At 43.8% G+C, this 20,211-nt stretch overlaps 1 protein-coding gene across 6 annotated transcripts in view; it reads left to right on the top strand.

The window, feature by feature from the left end:
* The window catches only part of GREB1L (GREB1 like retinoic acid receptor coactivator), a 217,850-nt gene that overhangs the window by 129,413 nt on the left and 68,226 nt on the right, over nt 1-20,211 (top strand). For all 6 annotated transcript variants that reach the window (XM_054017720.1, XM_054017719.1, XM_054017716.1 and 3 more), the window contains 5 exons: nt 337-474; nt 2,209-2,394; nt 13,517-13,843; nt 14,804-14,932; nt 15,746-15,880. In XM_054017720.1, coding sequence (XP_053873695.1) covers nt 337-474; nt 2,209-2,394; nt 13,517-13,843; nt 14,804-14,932; nt 15,746-15,880 — 915 coding nt within the window. The remainder of the gene's footprint in view (nt 1-336; nt 475-2,208; nt 2,395-13,516; nt 13,844-14,803; nt 14,933-15,745; nt 15,881-20,211) is intronic.

Raw genomic sequence — 20,211 nt, 5'->3', positions numbered from 1 at the left:
GGCCCTGTTTGTGCTGACAGGGGTAGCATTGAAAAGTGACCTTTGTGAACACTTTTTCTAGTACTTGGCTTTGTTACAAGATGCATATTCAAACCTGGATTTTTCCTCTCCCTCTCCCTGAAACAATACAGTAGTTAGAAAAAAGTTTTATTTTAGTGGTGGGGCCAGGGAAGGCTATTGGGTCTTAATTTAAATTCTTTAAAACTGTAATAGGAAATGCAAAGGTATTTTGAATTTTATTGCAGTTAGTGATTTGCAGGAGTGTTGTTTGTTCATAGGGCCAAATCACAGTATGAGCCTTTTGGTAATGGAAGTTTTTCTTTCTTTATTTTATAGAGCCTCCTTTGTCAGTCCCAGTTCCTCAATCCATGTTAACTGGAATTTTACAGCCTCAACCCATCCCTGCAGGGGAGACTGTAATAGTTCCTGAAAACCTGCTGAATAACTCAGGAATCAGACCAGTGATTCTTATAGGTAAGCTTTACATTGTGATAAGGAACACTGTACCTCTTGAATAACTGCATGTTCCCCCTGGGATTTAAGGTTTTTTGAGGTAATGAAATTCACTTTTGTGATCAGCCCATAAGTACAACAGAAGGTGACTGTGTTTCATAAGCCTTTCAGCAGCCTCTTGTGTTAATTGTGCAATATTATGATGAGAAGTTGGCTGATTTTTGCCAAGACCTGACATACAAAAGGGTCCTGGCCAGATCAGATTAGACCCTAAATTTGGGTTTTGTATAAACAAGCCTTTTACAAAATCTAAGAATAGACGTATTTCCTTGGAATTAAAACAACTTTCCAATACAAACAGTTTTCCCAGACAAATAAACATTCCTCTACACTGTTTACAACCAAACCTTATAGCCCTGTGCTACTGCCTGAAACAGAGAAAGTGAAATTGATGTTGAACTGACCAATCAAAATGGACTAGCTTCCTCCCACCCCATGTCTAAACGAGGAAAAATGGAAAAAGTAAGCAGCCAGCATGAATAATAAAATATAAATTAGAATGTTAAAATATTTCACCTGTATAAGGTGTGTTGTTAGTAATATATTATGTGTAAGGACATTGCTGTTACATTAAAAATATGACTTTTAATGTGAAAGTGTCCCTTTGAGGTGTGTTTCTGCAAAATAATAATAATTAAAGAAAATTTACTCAAATTGGTGAGTTGTGCCACTACTTGATGGGATAATTCCATCATTGTTCAGTTCAGTGCAATATTACCCCGTTGTATAAAGCACCCTGCATATTAGGGAACCATTTATACCCATATGACCCCTGGAATTAATTATCATAAATTAAATAGTGGAAAATTGCTCTAAGTCCTTAGTGACACAACTGGTCTTTATACATAGTTCCACTCGAGTTAATGGGACTATCTACATGAATAAAGATTGCAAGGTTAGGATTACAGTTAATTCGTATTTTTTTTTTTTATTTTATGGAATTGCAGCCTAGGGCAAGTCTAGGCCTTAGCATACAGTTCTATAATTTCCATAACTTCATTTCCTTATTAAAGATGAGGCTCCTGGCAAGTTGGCAGCGCAGTCCTTAGGTGGGTCCAATGTTAGTGTTCCTGGGAAAAACTGTCTTATTGGTAATATAGTACCAGATATACCAGGATTGAAAAATGTACATGAGAAAAAAGTAGTCTGTTTCTATCTTTGTCATTCTTAACCTTACCAAAAAGATTCTATCATTGATTGATGTCTTAATTAAACCATTCATGAAAATAACATTTTTTTTCCTGCATTTAAATGTTAAGATGTTCATCAAAACAGTACAGAGTACAGCAGTGTCTGAAGCACATTTGTTCAATTTGTACTATTTTTATCAGGTTAAGATTTCTGTACTGCAGTTCTGCAGATTTTGCACACTAAATTATTGGTAATGTGAGTTTTATGCATTTAAAGGTCATGGTAACAACTGAGCAGATTACTTAGTAATTATTTATTCAAAGACAAATATCAATCTTGGTGCTGGGCAGACCATCGCAGTAACTTTTGGTAAATTGATATTGACATATATAGGGTAATACGCTATTGGCATACTTGATTTCTTCTGTAGACAGTAATAATGTCAGTTTGGTCACTGTCGTCCCATATTTTGCTATGTAGCATTAAACAGAAGTTAGGGAACATAACTGTTGCAAGATTTTGTATAATAGCTTGTTTTGAGTATTTTTATTTTTGTTTTTGAAGGTTATGGCACTTTACCCTATTTCTATGGCAATGTTGGTGATATTGTAGTAAGTCCCTTGCTAGTGAATTGCTACAAGATTCCACAGCTGGAGAACAAGGATTTGGATCTTTTGGGATTGACTGGCGCTCAATTACTAAGTGTGGAGAACATGATTCTTTTAACGATACAGTATCTTGTCCGGTTAGGTAAGCCATTTCTCATATTCATTCCAGTTTTTATTGTTTACGACTTTTGTTTTCTCCCTTCATCTCCAATATGTCCTACCTCTTGCTGGTAGCCAGTTTTCTGTCTATCTTGCAGCTGGAATAGATGACTAGTCTCTATCTAGAGTCAGTGCCAGTGCTATTTTGTAAATCTGCCTGAAAAAGAGGTGAATTTGAAGGGTGATATTGTTCTTTGTCCTCCCTGTGACCAAGGTCACCTTTGTGAAAATCAAATATCATTCTGCATTGCAAATATTTCATTTGCTTAGGGAATCATTTAATTCTAAAATGTGTTTTAGAAAACCTTCTGTTTTCACAACCGTTTCTAAGAGCTCCCAGTGCCCTTTTTCATTCAGAGTTTCATGACAGATGCTTACAGATGTGTTGTCACCATTGTTTTGGGGACTGCAGCATTTAAATGAAAACTACCTCTGTTCTGCAAACTAAAGCAATTTAGTTAGTACACAACAAATTCTTGTTTTCTTGAATGTATTTAATATGTGCTCTAGACAGAATTTAGGCAGTCAAGTGAGTTGCAGATTTTCTAACCCTTTGTGGATAGACACTTTCCCTACATTAGTGTAATATGTAGTGAACATAAACATAAGATATTAAAGGCATAGAGAATAGTGTGGGCAAGTGCTGTGTAAGCCTTCTCTCACAGCTGTGTCAGTCTTGACCTGCAGCTTCCCTTTCATTTTAGTCCTGGGTCGCCCTTGAACAGAGACTGCCAATCACAGTGAGATGCATGGTGATTTTGTAATAGGGACACATGACCTTTTCTACACTAGATAAATGTTTCCCCCAGCATGCATGTAACATGGCATGCATTCACACACACTTATATTCACAGCAGTGCACAAGTGATGATGATGCCATAATTGGGAGTAGACTTGTCTTGAGCAAGTCTAGCAACTATATGGTTTGCCACTGTGCCGTCCTGTGCTGTTGCAGTACCATTATTAAGGTTACGGTTTTGTCACGGAGGTCGCAGAAGTCACGGAATCTGTGATTTCCAAAGACATCCGTGACTTCAGCCCTGGTGGCTGGAAGCTACAGGGTTCCGCCGCCTCCTGCAGTGGCAGGGAGCTGTAAGGTACCCCCACTGCCTGAGGCAGCAGGCCCCCAAGCTCTTAGCTACCATGTGCAGCAGAGGTACCCCGCAGCTCCCAGCTGCTGCAGGCTGGGGAGAGGGGTACCCTGCAGCTCCCCGGCCACGGCAGTGGGGCAGGGGGACCCTGGCAGCTCCCCACTGCAGCAGTGGCAGGGGGACTCCCACAGCAACTGCCCAGTCCCTTCCCATTTTATCATGGATATTTTTAGTAAAAGTCACGGACAGGTCATGGGCAATAAAGAAAAGTTCACAGAAACCCGTGACCTGCCTCTGACTTTTACTAAAAATATCCATCACAAAAATCTTAGCCTTAACCATTATGAATGGGAAGCTCGCATAATAGCCCCAACAGCACATATAATCCTCTCACTATTGTCCAACAGTGCATCAGTCATTGCATAGGTGGCCTGTCTGCTTTACTTTCTGCTCTCTATGGGCTATTAGTTTTAATTGTCCACTTACTATTTGGTTGAAGCTGTCATGGGCTTTCCCTTTTTGAGCTAAGTGCTTGTATGTTGATCCACTGTCCCCATACCCCTCAGGGATGAGCATCTGACATGTCTAGCACACCCTTCTAGAAAACAAACTTAATTCCAAGTCTTTTCCTCCTACATGGATAAGAACTTTGGAAAATGCAGCATAATGCTTTGTGATCTCAGAAAGGACTCTGTAAATTGACTCGAGAAAATTCTTAGTTTTTTTCATGGGAAAGGTTCTTTTATTCCCTGCCAAAACTTTACAATTCTTTGTGTATGTATTGTTAGATGAAGTTTGCGAATTTTCTGGGAGGTGCCAGGTTGTTGGTTTTGGTTGTGTTTTTTTTTTAAACCCCTCTCTACCTTTTCCCAGACTGGGAGGCTGCAGCCGCTCCCTCTGCCCCCAGGAGATACCTGTCATATGTGCTCTTTGGATCCTATGTAAGAAATTGTATCGTCGTTGAGACTCCCATGCTTTGTCTGCCAGGGAACCACATCCTAGGATTGACTATGCTTTAAAATGTGTTTTATAAAATGACATACAATTGAAATATTAAATCCTGTTGGTTTTTTTATATTCCTTTAGTTATGAGAACCAAAAATTATGTAACTGGTTAAAGTTCATTCATGTTACGTGGTTACTTCTGTCAGAGTTCTCTCTATTGTTTGTATACAGTAGGGAATAAAAAGGTAGTTGCACAGATGTTTCTTCCAATGACTTATGATATAGGGCAGGGGTTCTCAAACTGGGGTTGGGACCCCTCAGGGGGTCGCGAGGTTATTATATGGGGGGTCGTGAGCTGTCAGCCTCCACCCCAAACCCCACTTTGCATCCAGCATTTATAATGGTGTTAAATATATAAAAAAAGTGTTTTTAATTAATAAGGGGGGGGGGGGTCGCACTCAGAGGCTTGATATGTGAAAGGGGTCACCAGTACAAAAGTTTGAGAATCACTGATATAGGGCATCGATCAGCTAGTAATTTGAACTTTATAGGCCCAATCCCACAAACACATGCATAAGAAACTTTTCTCGTGTAGTTCCATTGACTTCCAGGGAGACAAAGGACTAAAATGACATGGAAGTTGCGGATCAAGACTGATACAACTAAGAGAGGAAGTTAAAGTAGTACTTGACTTCAGTGAAACTACTCACCTGAGTAAAGATTCTCAAGTGCATAAATGTTTGCAAGACCACATCCTATATAGATATTAGGCCATTTTATAAATAATAAATTATCTAAATCATCATTGGAAAATTTACAGAAGGCTGGACTAGTATTCTTTATAGACCAGGATGGTCTTCCATTGTGGTTGACCTATTTGTAAAGGTGTATTACTGGCTATCAGAAAATCTTTTGTACTGCATTGTGAAGCCAGATGACGCACACAGTGCTTTGGGGAACAAGCCTCTTTCTGGGGCTTCTTTCCTTATCCAAAAATCCAGTAGAAAAAGATAACCTTTCCATGGATGTTTTGAACCATCTTATAGAGCTTGATAGAAAATTCTCTCGCTGCTATACAGTTCTACAGGATGCTGGAAAAAGACTATTTTTTCCATTAAATTATGAATATTTTTAGCATAATTTTCTTATAGCTCTATTGGATGATTCCCTTCTAAATTCTGTAGGATTTTCCCATAAAACGTAATGTGGAATTTTCCCTTTCTTGATGTCAGGAATTAATGATAAGGGAAATTTTGGACCACTGGTAAAATAATTTTTTACTGGATCCTTGAAAAGTGTCCAAAAGAAGATGATTTCATTGAGAATGTTCATTGTTTCATCTAAAGCAAATTGGTTTCGAAAGAGTAAGAAGCAGAGAGGTCTGGGAAGTAGATAGAAGAATGCCACATCCAGAGACTGCCTTAGTTTTATTGGCCTTGTTATTAGTACAGAACATTTTTTGCACAGTTCTATTGCTAACAACTATCTTTTGAATCTTGATGGATTTCTGATCACACTGCCACTTCTTATTCTTGCAATAATTAATCAGGATCCACCACCTGGAGCTTCATAGATTCCAAGGTCAGAAGAGACCGTTGTGATCATTTAGTCTGACTTCCTGTATAGCACAGTCATAGGACTTCCTCAGAACAATTCCTAGAGCAGATCTTTTAGAATCTACTTGGTAAGTTGTTCCAATGGTTAATTAAGAACATAAGAAGGGTCATACTGGGTCAGACCAAAGGTCCATCTAGCCAGTATCCTGTCTTCTGACTGTTGCCAATGCCAGGTGCCCCAGAGGGAATGAACAGAACAGGTAATCATCAAATGATCCATCCCTGGTCGCCCATTCCAAGTTTCTGACAAACAGAAGTTAGGGACACCATCCCTGCCCATCTGGCTAATATCCATTGATGGACCTATCCTCCATTAATTTATCTAATTCTTTTTGAACCCTGTTATAGTCTTGCCTTCACAACATCCTCTGGCAAGGAGTTCCACAGGTTGACTGTACGTTGTGTGAAAAAATACTTTTTTGTTTGTTTTAAACCTGCTACCTATTAATTACATTTGGTGACCCCTAGTTCTTGTATTATGACAAGGCGTAAATAACACTTCCTTATTTACTTTCTCCACACCAGTCATGATTCTATAGACCTCTATTATATCCCCCTCTTCCTCGTCTCTTTTCCAAGATGAAAAGTCCCAGTCTTATTAATCTCTCCTAATATGGCAGCCATTCCATACCCCTAATCATTTGTGTTGCCCTTTTCTGAACCTTTTCCAATTCCAATATATCTTTTTTGAGATTGGGTGATCACATCTGCATGCAGTATTCAAGATGTGGGCGTACCATGGATTTATCTATCCCTTTCTTAATAATTCCCAACATTCTGTTAGCTTTTTTGACTGTTGCGGCATATTAAGTTGATGTTTTCAGAGAACTATCCACAATGACTCCAAGATCTTTCTTGAGTGGTAACAGCTAATTTAGAACCCATCATTTTATATGTATAGTTGGGATTATGTTTTCCAGTGTTTATTACTTTGCATTTATCAACATCGAATTTCATCTACCATTTTGTTGCCCAGTCACCCAGTTTTGAGAGATCCTTTTGTAGCTCTTCACAGTCTGCCTGGGACTTAACTATCTTAAGTAGTTTTGTATCATCTGCAAATTTTGCCACTTCTCTGTTTACCCTTTATTCCAGATCATTTATGGATATGTTGACTAGGACTGTTAATTACTCTTACTGTTAAAAAATTTACACTTTATTTCCTGTCTGAGTTTGTCTAGCTTCAACTTCCAGCCATTGAATTATGTTGTACCTGTCTCTGCTAGACTGAAGAGCCCATTATTGAATATTTGTTTCCCATGTAGATACTTGTAGGCTGTTATGAAGTCCACCTCTTAACTTTCTCTTTGTTAAGCTAAACAGATTGAGCTCCTTGAGTCTGTTACTATAAGGCATGCTTTCTAATCCTTTAATCGTTGTGGCTCTTCCCTGAACCTGCTCCAAGTTATCAACATCCTTCTTGAATTGTAGACACCAGAACTGAACACGCTATTCCAGCAGCAGTTTCACTAGTGCCAAATAAAGAAGTAAAATAACCTCTCTTGTGTTTACTACTCCTGGTGTTTTTCATAGTCAGTAACTCGGCGGGCATGTGTTACTTGGATCAGCACAGGAACACTGTCTTAACATTTTTAATGTCCTTAAAAAAAAGAGAGCCAGTGTCTTTGTGGTTTTGTTTAGGGTTCCGGTTCCTCTTTACTAATGGTTGGGGTGATTTATGATTCATTACCTTGGTGCAGATGGTGTAGCTATTTACTTTGGCAGGTTGTCATCTAACATTCTCTCTTGTTTGGCATTCTTGTCGTAAAATTTCTTCTGTTCCAGTAACTCTTCTATTATTACTTCAGAATTAATTGCCTTTGGCTCAAGAAACTTGTTAGGCATTGTCACCAGGGGCGGCTCCAGGCACCAGCGCAGCAAACGCGTGCCTGGGGCAGCAAGCTGCGAGGGGGCGGCCTGCTGGTTCCTGTGAGGGCGGCAGTCAGACTGCCTTCGGCGGCATGCCTGTGGGAGGTCCGCGGATTCGGTGGCAATTCGGTGGCGGGAACGCTGAAGCCGCGGGACCGGCGGATCTCCCGCAGGCATGCCGCCGAATCAGTGTGACCAGCGGACCACCCGCAGGCGCGCCATTGAAAGCTACCTGACTGCCGTGCTTGGGGTGGCAAAACACATAGAGCCACCCCTGATTGTCACTATGGTTTTTGCCCTATTGCCTATGAGTCTCTCTGAACGGGGGACCCAAACAAAGTATTTTGAGTTGTGTGGTAATATGCTGTGGCCCTCTGGAATCCTCAGGTTTTTTTTAATCAAGTTATTTGCTCTTTATGGTGATTTTTCTGCTAGCTCATTTGGCTGTCCATAGGAAGGGCTTTATATAATGTGCCTGAACTGATACTGCAAAGAGTATTGCAGAAGTGAGCCATTTGTGGTTGTGGGCCAGTTTCCATTGTTAATTCATTTATAGAAAACTGAAATTTACAGTGAGTTGTTGTTATATTGCTATATTGTGCAATACCTCAATTTAAAAAAAAACAACGGAGCAGTAATCCGTGAATAAGTTGTAATCTTTCCAGACCAAAAGTGATCAGGAAACCTGTGTGGTTTCAGTGGTTCCTTTGAATTCTTTTTGCAGTATTTATTACAGATTTCACATTTGGATACCTTGTCTTTGATGGCAGCATTCATGGGTGACAAGTGAGAGGCATCTTGAGCTCTTTTATTACACCATAGAATACCCAGAAGGGCACTGTGGGTTATACTTACTATTTCCAACCTCATGTTTTGTGGTATTATGATGCAATGCCCTTTGAACAGAATCTCATCATATGTAGCAATTTAATCTCTTTAGTTCCAATAAATTTTTTTTTTTTTTTTTTTTTTTTTAAATTCTAGGAGATACCTGGCTTTTTTTTGCTGGCCATCTGTTTAGAATTATTCTCCCAAGCTGTTGTTTGGTTGAATTATTTTGTGTTTCTCAGCTGTGCTTGCCAAACTTATTTCAGAAATTGGTAGCACCTGAATCAATTTACTTCAAACCCTTCTTCCTGCTGCTCCCTATTTTCTTCAGTTACAGGCACTCTTGAAAGCATGTCCACATTAAGAAACTTACCAAATATGAATTTCACAGTTAATGAATTTTTTAAAATGCACGTTATCGTTTTCTGAAATTTAAATGGTGGTTTGCACAGTGGTTTCTGTACTGAGGGTTCCAACGTCTCGTCTGTTTTTACCTTGACAATTTTCTGTGCACAAACGTATTCATGAAGATGTTCACAACCAAAATCAATATCTAACATTTGTTTTTCCATCTGATTATATTCTGTTGAATATTGATCAGTGTTTTGGAAGCATTTGCCACTAGATTATCGCCATGAAGAAATATGGCCTAGAGCAGGGGTTCTCAAACTGGGGTCGGGACCCCTCAGGGGGTCGCTAGGTTATTATATGGGGGGTCACGAGCTGTCAGCCTGCACCCCAAACCCTGCTTTGCATCCAGCATTTATAATGGTGTTAAATATATAAAAAAATGTTTTTAATTTATAAGGGGGGGAGGTCACCCTCAGAGGCTTGCTATGTGAAAGGGGTCACCAGTACAAAAGTTTGAGAACCACGAACCTAGAGACCATGTGATCACACATCAGTTGTGATAATAGGCTCTTTGTTAATCTGTGAATATTTCCATATTGGTGCCTCTTTGATAATGTATTTAATTCTGAAAAGTTTTTCTCTTAATCATCCAAGTGCAGTTCTGTCTTGTTCTTAAGCAGCATTCTAAGTGGAACGCTTAACATATGGCAAATTGGGGAGGAATTTGAAAGGGTATATTAACATCACTTCGAATCTCAGTAAAGCCTCCTTGCTTTGGGGTCTTTCCATTTATAGAATTACTTCCACCTTTCTTGGGTTTGCTTGAACTTCTTTGCCCTCCAAAGTTTGTGTCCTACCTAACGGATCTCATTCAGCCAATCTTGTTTTGTAGCTGGTTAGTTTTAGGGTTTTTTTCTGTGGTATGTTGCAGATATTATGTAGTCTCTCATTATGTACTCCTGAGGAAATTCTGCATCACTACACTTGCGCAGAATTCAGGTATCCTGCAGATTTCTTTGCTTCCCCGCAGAAAAATGACTGACAGGGAAGCAAAGGAAAAAGCACAAGAACAGTCACGTGCCAATCCCCGGCAGTGCAGGCAGGTTTGTTTGGGCACCCAGAGCAGCTGGTAGAGATGTAAATCACCGCCAGGGTGTGGGTGCTGGGCAGTCATGTGTAAGAGAGAAAGACATACGTGCTGATCCTATTGCTCGCCATTGTGGCACACTTTGCATGGAGGGGAAGGGCTTTGGGGTGTTTCTGAGGAGGTAAATGTGGGGCAGGCTCTGTTCCCCTCAGAGCAGAATGTAGCAGCCTGCCTGCTTAGTGAATTGTTCCTATTGTCTTTGTGAATTCCTCCAGGAGTATAGAACAGGTATAAAAGTTTTAAGGCTCCTTTACATTGCCAGAGTGGCATAAAGGACAGTATGGCCTTATAAATGCTTATGGTGCTTTAGTGATTAGAACTGGTCTAAATTTTTGGACTGAAAAAAATTCCTATGAAAATGTGCTCCATGAGCTGTTTGCTAATGACCTTTCTGGAGATGGTCAGTAGCCAATATAAATTGTGAGTTTGATTTCCCAGCCCTCATTTGGTCTTCAGTTGCCTATGATGTAACACTGATCATATGGCTGCATATATCTGTTGACTAATAACTAGAAATAAAGGGTCAAACCTAGCTACATTACTATTAGGCAAGACAGTTTGAGGATTTCCTCCAGTGCTCCCCACTCCTATTCTCCATCCATTGTATCGTAGTTTAAATAAATTACTGAAATAATTGAAACAAGAGTAATTATATTGCATTATTTTGACAAATAAAATATGCAGAATATTAAAATATTGTGTGCAGAATTTTTAATTTTTTGGTGCAGAATTCCCCCAGGAGGTCTTATGGTGATCGTTCCCCCCGCTCTCCTCCCCCCACCCGTCAGCCAGTTCAACAATTTTTTCATCAGATCATTACCAGTTATTTTCCCCCAAACCAGCTCTTCAAAGATCTGAGATGTGATACTTTGGTATATTTCAGTAATTGAGTCAGTTCTGAAGGGAAGATATAAACATAGATCTACCAAAAGGGGGAATACAGAAGATAACTCAGTTAATGTAACTGCCCACATGCTGGATATAATACAATATTAATGTGGTGTGCACTATGTCTAACATATATGTATTGGTTAGCAGTGGTGGTAGACTGGTTATAGGCTTTTGTCAAGAAAAACTGCTTCCTGATTTTTGCAATTGACACTAACAATTCCTTTCTCCACTTCTCAGAAAACCATTCCATTTCCTTTCCTCTCCCCACCGTACCCCAAGTTTTTTTGCCTTCAAATAACCATACAGTGAAGTTGGACATTTTACATATTTTTGTTGTCTAATGGCTGCTCTTTGGTATTGAAGGTCAAAATGCTGAAATACCAAATCTGTATCTGTGAATCTATCTTCTGTGGCACTGGGGAGGAATTTTGGCACAGTATGGCTATTTCTTGTTCTACGTTTATGAATATTGTTTTGCCAATTCTAGGATATCCTTGGGAAGTGCTCATTAGATTTATTTTAGTGAGGCAAATGTTAATAAAAGTGGATAACTCTAGGGATCGATACTGAGGTATAAAGCCTTACACCTCTAACTCAGCAGTTCAAATTCATGATATAAATTTTGAAAGTCCAGCAAACGAGTTCCAGCATTATATATACAGCTCTTAAGATTAGAAGTGGGAAGTTTTGTTACATTACATTATTGAAAAAATGAGAATCAAATATACATAGTTATTTCCCTGGTCAGTTTACTTGTGGAGATACTGGGGAAAAAACAAACTGCTGGACCTTCTGATATCTTTGGCAAGCTGTATGGTCAAGATTAAAGTCTGAGAGTGAGCATTGAGATTTTTTGATCTCTGGACTGCTGGAGGCTAGATGTATCTAGTTTACAATTTTCTGATTATTGAGGACAAAAAAGCTGGGGAGGAGATGACATTTTTGTTATCTAAAAAACGAAATGGCTTCTACAATGAAGAAATGAGAATATGCTCACACTGGTAAGTATCCATTTAAAAAAATTGAAAAATGCTATATAATGATAAAAAAATGTCCTAACTAGATGAAAGCAACAGAGGGTCCTGTGGCACCTTTAAGACTAACACAGGGTTACCATTCGTCCGGATTCCCCCGGACATGTCCGGCTTTTTGAGCTAAAAATAGCATCTGGGGGGAATTTGTAAATGTCCGGATTTCCCACCCCCCTATGCAGAGCGCGCGTGGTTAACAGGGCAGCCGGCCGGATGGTGACACTTACATGGGGCTCTGACAGCTAGAGAGAGCCCCTCCTCCTCTTCCCTGCAGCAGAGATCACTCCCTCTCTCCCTGCATTCGTAGATCGCCTCCGGCAGTCTGGAGCTTCTCCCCCACTGCTGCCCAGCGTGCCGGAACGAACGGCTCAGGCCGTTCCTGAGCAAGTTCACAGAGACCTTAGGTGAAGGCCAACAACAAGGGGGCCAGGGGGTCGGAGAAGGGGCAGGGAGGTTCTGGAGGGTGCAGTCAAGAGACGGGGTGGGGGTCAGGAGTTGGGGGGAGGCTTTCTGGGGGGGGGTTGTGGATAAGGTTTTGAGCAGTCAGGGTACAGGTAGGGGGTTGGGTCCTGGGGGGGGGCAGTTGGGGGGGGAGTCTTAGGAGGCGGCAGTTAGGGGACAAGGAACAGGGAGGCTTAGGTAGGGGGTGGGGTTCTGGAGGGCAGTTAGGAGCAGGGGTCCTAGGAGGGGGCAGTCAGGGGACAAGGTGCGGGGGGTGGTGTTTGGGAGTTCGGGGGGGCTGTCAGGTGGCAGGGGTGGGGAGAGGGATCGGAGCAGTCAGGGGACAGGGAGCAGAGGGGTTTAGATGGGTCAGGAGTTCGGGGGGGGGGGCTGTCAGGGTGGAGAGTGGTTGGATGGGACGTGGGAGTCCCAGGGGTCTGTCTGGGGGTGAGGGTGTGGATAAGGGTTGGGGCTGTCAGGGTACAGATAGGGTCCTAGGGGGCCAGTTAGGATGGGGGGAGGGTCTCAGGAGGGGGCAGTCAGGGGACAAGGAGCGGGGGGAGGGTTGGGGGTTCTGAGGGGGGAAGTGGGAGGGGCAGGGGCGGGGCTAGGGCAGGATGGGGCGGGACTAGGGCGGGGCTCCTCACGTCCTCTTTTTTGCTTGCTGAAATATGGTAACCCTAACTAACAGAAGAATTGGAGCATAAGCTTTCGTGGGTCTGATGAAGTGGGCATTCACTCACGAAAGCTTATGCTCCAATGCCACAGGACCCTCTGTTGCTTTTTACAGATTCAGACTAACACGGCTACCCCTCTGATACCTAACTAGATGAGCAAATGATTGATCTTGGTGTGGCAACTTTTTGATGACAGATGATGTTATTTTTTAATTTAGGTCCTGACCAGATACCTCTCAGGGAGGAATTTGAACAGATCATGCTGAAAGCTATGCAGGAGTTCACACTGAGAGAGCGATCCTTGCAAATGAGTGGTCAGTGTATCTCAGTGTCACCAGGTCAACTCCCTTGGCTTGCTAGGTTAATCACCAGTGTATCTCGGGACCTGGTGCATGTGGTTGTTACCCAGAATTCTCTGGCTGAAGGCATTTCAGAAACGCTGAGATCTCTCAACGAAATGAAACATCAGCAAAGGCTACCAGATTATGTTGTTGCAATCTGTGCATCAAAGAATAGAGGAAATGAGTTCTGTGTAGTAGTCTTAGGTGAGTAACTTTACAATATGATGTGGTTACATGTGCAGTTGCATTATGCATTTTGTTCAAGTAGTTCATCTTTAACCTCTCCTTAATAGTTTTTGTTCCCCTTTCACACCTGTGCAATAATATTTCTCTTTCTCCTTTTACTCCACTAGGACTTTGCGTAGTAGTGTCTACAGGGACATTGGCTGGTGAGGGAAGAATAGCTGCATGCTTTCCAGCAGCTCCTCCCTGAAGCAGATTCACTAGCCTTACAGAGTCCCTGTACTTGGGATACCTGAAAACTTGCTCTTCTGTATCGTTGCCTTGGGGAATGGCCCCAAGGTGTCCCTTATGCAAAATAGTGTGCATATCTTTCCCTAGTTTACATGGCAGCTATACTATTTTTACATTGCAGTGCTGACCACCTGATCCAAATGACTAGACTACAATTATTTTGTATAACAATATAAAATATAGGGCACTGTTTCTGCCAGGCTGATTTTTCCACAACAGGCCTTTATAATAAAGTTGTGGGCGGATGTGTATGTGTATGCCTGAAAAAAGATGAATTTTTGACTACACTCCTCCCTTTCTTATGTAAACAAATTAGCCTTGTCCCATTTTTTTTCACTCTGGTGGACAACTTCCTCTTCACATTTTACCAGAATTTTCCATCCCTTCTGAGGAGCAAGTATTTATACTATATATCTCCTTTTGCTACAGAATAGCTCATGGACCAACATGACTGTGAACAGTAGCTTGCAAAGAATGTGCTAAAATGACAGAATATATTCTCCAGTGTCCTATCAGAATAGACTTGACTGTGTTTCTTGTTGATACCCCCGATCTCTTCTGCAAAAGGCAGTAGAGACCCGAGGCTGAAGATTAGTAGAGCATGTCACTTCCATACGGCCATTACGTACTGGGGAGTTTATAATGAGAATGCACTGTATTTAACCTCAATCTGTCCTTTCTGTTTTCTAGGTCAGTATCAGTCTAGAGCATTGGCAGAAAGCATGCTGACAACCAGTGAGTTTTTAAAAGAGATCAGTTATGAGCTCATCACCGGAAAAGTTAGTTTCTTGGCATCCCATTTCAAAAACACGTCTTTAGGTGAGTGAGTTTAAGGATCTGAAGTTTCTATGGATGAATCTAACGGATGAATCTCCTGATTCTTTTGTGCATCTTCTTCTGTTCAGGGGTTAATGTAAGGGGCAGGGAGCGAAATGCAGCTCCCCATCCTCTATTAAAAGCCGAGGAAGAGATCCCCTCCTCTCACTGCCTTGGTGTAGTGAGCATGGAGGAGTGCTCTTTCTCTCCTCCGTGGCTGAGCCGTGAGAGCTCCCCATCCTGTTTCAATCTATTTTAACCACTTCATAAGCTGAATCTGATTGTAGGGCATCCATAGTTGCATGGGGATTCTGTGCAGGGCCGGCTCCAGGCACCAGCCCAGCAAGCAGGTGCTTGGGGTGGCCAAGGGGAATGGGCAGCACGTCGGGCTGTTCGGCGGCAATTCGGAGGCAGGTCCCTCTCAGAGGGAAGCACCTGCCACCGAATTACCGCCGAAGAAGAAAGCGGCGCTGTGGAGCTGCCGCCAGAGTGCCGCCGATCGCAATTGCGATTGCAGCTTTTTTTTTCCCGCCACTTGGGGCGGCAAAAACCCTGGAGCCGGTCCTGCTTGTGTGTGCCAAACAGTCAACGTATTTGCAGGGTATCTATTCCTTTGTGATCATCAAATATTACTGCAAGCTGTAAAGGAGCACATCCAACTGTGGTTTTCTTTTGGAGTTGAACTTTTTACAAGTGCCCAGTCACTAGAAAAGCTGAGGAAAGCCAATGACATATTGGAACATGCGTTATAAAGATTTTCATCACTGATCTTTAATTCCTTCCAGACATATTTTATTTTTTTAAATTCTTAAATAGGTGATGATTTGGACAAGTTGCTAGAGAAAATGAAGCAGCAACGAGGGGACAATGTTGTAATCCCTTTCAGTGGAGATGTTAATGAATGTGTGTCATCTCAGGAGGCAGCTGCCATGGTTTCAACACAAGACTCGGGTAATGTTTTTCTTTGTTGGATTTCATAAAACGCATGTGCCACAAAGTAGTCTGAGGACACTGTTCAGCCAGGCCAAAATTGTTAGTATCACTGGCTGAACGCAAAAAGGATAACCACAGCAATAATCTTGGCCAAGAGTCTTTCGTAATAGCTTTTTGTGCTATAGTAAAGTTTCCTCTTTCTACCTTTGACAGTTCTTAAGCTAAAATATCTTTGCTCTAAGTTTGTTCTACAAACTAATTGGAGCATACAGAAATTCCTATTTATGGCTGACTCTCTGGACTGATCGCACCCTGTTATGCAGGGCCGGCTCCAGCATTTCTGCCGCCCCAAGCCAAAAAAAAAAAAAAAAAAGTCGCGATCGACGGCGGCAATTGGAGAAAAAAAAAAAAAAAAGCCGCAATCGGCGGCAGAGGTTCAGCGGCAGGTCCTTCGCTCCTAGAGGGAGTGAGGGACCTGCCGCCCCCGAATTGCCGCAGGTGCCGCCCCTCTCCCTTGGCCGCCCCAAGCACCTGCTTGTTAAGCTGGTGCCTGGAGCAGCCCTGCTGTTATGCCTGGAGAGGAAATATGGTCTGAGCTTAAAGTACAAGAGATTTGTGTTCTGTTTCTGATTGTGTCCAGACTGCTTATGTGACCTTGTGCAAGTGTTTTAGCCAACTTAGCCATGATACACCTTAGTTTCCATATGTGTAAAATGCTGATTATACCTACCACACAGAGGTGCTATGAGGTTTAATCAATGTTTGGAAGGTGCTTTAAGTTTCATGTATCAAAAGTGCTCTAGAAGTACAAATACCACTTATTTAATTATGTTGTTCAGTGTGATATGTGTGATACAGGAGGGCCAGGAAACAGTGGGAAGTGGTAGAAGGGAAGTATATAAACCCTAGGTTAATTAAGGCGTGGTTCCCTGTAGACTAGGGAGGGTCGCTACAGGTTAATTGGAGCACCTGTAATCAATTAAGGCCCTATTAGAAACCTAATAAACCCCCCTGCTTCAGGCAGTCAGGGGGAAGGAGGAAGGAGAGAGGACTGGAGCTTGGAGGTGTGTTGTGAGACTTGGAGGAACAGAAAACCGGAGTAAGGGAGACCCTGCCCCAGCAGGGGAGGGACATTCCCTCCCCCAGCATTTAAGGACTGAAGGTACCCCACCCAAGGGGGAAGAGGGGTAAGAACCTGCAAGGGTTGAGAGGGACTGGGACTCAGAGTGAGGAGCAAACCCAGACCCCTCCCCCGCTTCCCTCCTTTACCACCTTCCTGGGCCACTAGTGGGGCCCTCGGTGCCCCAAGAGCAGGGGTAAGGGATGGTATTTTAGCCCCCCCCCCACCAAGAAAGGCACAGGACCCACCATACTATATTGACCATCTTGTCACACGTGGTGTCAAGGGTGGGATCTCTACGCCGTGAACATAATCCAGAGTGGGTCACAACCACCCTGCCTCAAGATGGAGGATCTGGTCAAAGCACTGGTGCAAGCCACTGCCGCCCAGCAGGAGGCTACCCGGGTCCAGGCAGCTGCCCAACAGGAGGCCATGTGGCTGCAGCAAGAGACCAATCACCTGCTGATGACCCAGGCCACCCAAGATCGGGCCATGCTGCAGGAACTAGTGAACTAAGTGAAGGTCCTTACGGAGCTGAGCCGCGGGTATGATGGAACACGGACCATACGGGCCAGCTACTGTCTGCAGAAAATGACCCGGGAGGATGATGTGGAGGCGTACCTCCTGGCTTTTGAGAGGACAGCTCTGAGGGAGGCCTGGCCCCGAGACCAGTGGTCAGGGATCCTTGCCCCATTTTTGTGCGGGGAGGCCCAGAAGGCCTACTATGATATGACCACAGAGGAGGCAGCAGATTACCCCCGACTGAAGGCGGAGATCCTAGCTAGGGCAGGGGTAACAACGGCCTTTAGAGCCCGGCGGTTCCATGAATGGCAGTACTGTGAAGACAAGACTTCGTGATCACAACTATTTGACCTAATCCACCTAGCCCGAAAGTGGCTACGCCCGGAGGCTCTCAGCTCAGAGAAAATGATGGAGCTCCTGGTACTGGACTACTATACGAGGGGACTACCCTCGGGTCTCCGAACCTGGGTAGGCCGGAATGACCCCTCCACCTATGACGAACTAGTCACCCTTGTAGAGAGACAACTGGCAGCCCGTGAACTGTTCGAAACCCCGGGAGGTGAAACACGGCGTTTTAGGAAACCAGTCCCAACCCCGAGGGCCCGGATCATCGAGAACTCCAGGAAAGCCATAGCTGGAAGAACAGGCACCAAGGAGCGGCCTGAGGCCCCAAAGGACCTGGGGGTCTGGGGGGAGAGGGTTGGGGAAGCGAGTCAGAGGGCCCAAGACAGAGGGCAACCTCTGGAATGAGATATCGCTGTTATGAGTGTGGGGAGTTGGGGCATATAGCAGCCCAGTGCCCCAACAGGGAGGAGCCCATGCAATGTAATCTGGGGGATCCCAGGGACCAATGTGGCCTAATCAGCCTGGTGGGGGTTGCGATGGCCCAACATGAGTACACCAGGCCAGTAAAGATGAATGACATCCAGACCATAGCTTTGGTGGACTCTGGGAGTGCTGTCACTTTGGTCTCAGGGAAATTAGTGGGGCAAGACCAACTGAGCCGGGTCAAGAGCACTGGAGTGACGTGTGTCCATGGCACAGTAAATTTCTACCCCACAATTCCAATACAGATTGAGATCCAGGGAAGTACTACCAAGATGACTTCAGGAGTGGTCCCCAGGCCCCTACCCAGTCTTAATTGGCAGGGACTTTCCTGGGTTTGAGAGCCTATTCCCCCCCATTGAGTTAGGGAAGGGAAGTAAACCCCGAGCAGAATGTGAGGTGCCCATGGATGATCCTACCACAATTTTTGCTGGGTTTCCCCCAGAGTTATTTTCACCCCCTGGGAAGTCCGGGAAATCCAGGCGGGAAAGGAGAGCAGACAAAAGATTAGGAACCAGGATATTGGCAGCAAATCAGAAAGCTGCCCTGGCTAGGAGGAAGGCTCGTGGAGACCCAGAGACGGTCCCCAGCATGAGCAGAAGCACCCCAAAAGAAGGTGGGGAACCCTAGTCAATAGAATCAGGCCAGATTGGTCCCGCACACGAATGTTTTGGCCAGGAGCAAGCCGATGACCCACTATATGCAAATGTGAGGGAGGAGGTAGTAGAGGTAAATGGCGTGCCAGTAGAAGGGAAAACCAAAGGCACAGGGCCATACTATATAATCAAGCAGGATCTGTTGTACCGGGTAGTGCCAATACGGGGGGAAGTAGTAGAACAGCTCTTGGTGCCACGGAAGCACACAAGGGCTGTATTAGAATTAACTCAGTCATCTGTTTGGGGGACATTTAGGAGCAGACAAGACCCTGGATAGAGTCCTAAGAAGGTTCTCCTGGCAGGGGGTATGGGCAGAAGTCCAACACTATTGCACCTCCTGCCCAGAGTGCCAGCTGCATAGTCCCCGACCTCAGTTAAGGGCACCGTTGGTACCCTTGCCCATAATTGAAGTTCCTTTTGAAAAAATAGCAATGGATCTAGTGGGCCCACTAGAAAGAACAGCCCGGGGCCACCGAAGCGTACTTGGCATCCTGGACTACGCTACACGGTACCCCAAAGCCATTCCTCTAAGGAGCCCCATGTCCAAGGCAATCGCAAAAGAACTGGTGCAGGTTTTTGCTAGGGTAGGCATCCCTAAGGAGATCCTGACAGATCAAAGGACTCCCTTCATGTCAAGAGTAATGAAAGACTTATGTACCCTGCTCCGCATCCAAGCCTTGCGAACCTTGGTCTATCATCCCCAAACAGATGGTCTGGTTGAGTGATTTAACCACACTCTCAAGAGTATGATCCAAAAAGTGGTGTCCCAAGATGGAAAAGATTGGGATACCCTCCTACCATATCTGATGTTTGCAATGCGAGAAGTTCCCCAAGCCTCTACTGGTTTCTCCCCCTTCGAGCTACTGTATGGACGCCACCCACGTGGCATATTAGACATCGCGAAGGAGGAATGGGAGGAACAACCCAACCCAGGGAAGAATGTCATTGCACACGTAGCCCAGATGAGAGAACGAATAGCCCAAGTGACCCCCATAGTACGAGAGCATTTGGAGAAAGCACAAGAGGCCCAACGAACCTACTACAGTCGTCGGGCAAAAACACGGAAATTTCAACTAGGAGAACGCGTGCGGGTACCAACATCAGAAAATAAGCTCCTGGCCAGTTGGCATGGACCCTATGAGATCGTGGAAGCTGTTGGGGAGGTGAATTATAAGGTAAAGCAGCCAGACCACCGAAGGCAAGAGCAGATCTATCATATCAACTTA

Source organism: Malaclemys terrapin, chromosome 2 (genome assembly GCF_027887155.1).
Source record: "Malaclemys terrapin pileata isolate rMalTer1 chromosome 2, rMalTer1.hap1, whole genome shotgun sequence".
Classification (NCBI taxonomy): domain Eukaryota; kingdom Metazoa; phylum Chordata; order Testudines; family Emydidae; genus Malaclemys; species Malaclemys terrapin.
This window is presented reverse-complemented; position numbering and strand designations above follow the sequence as displayed.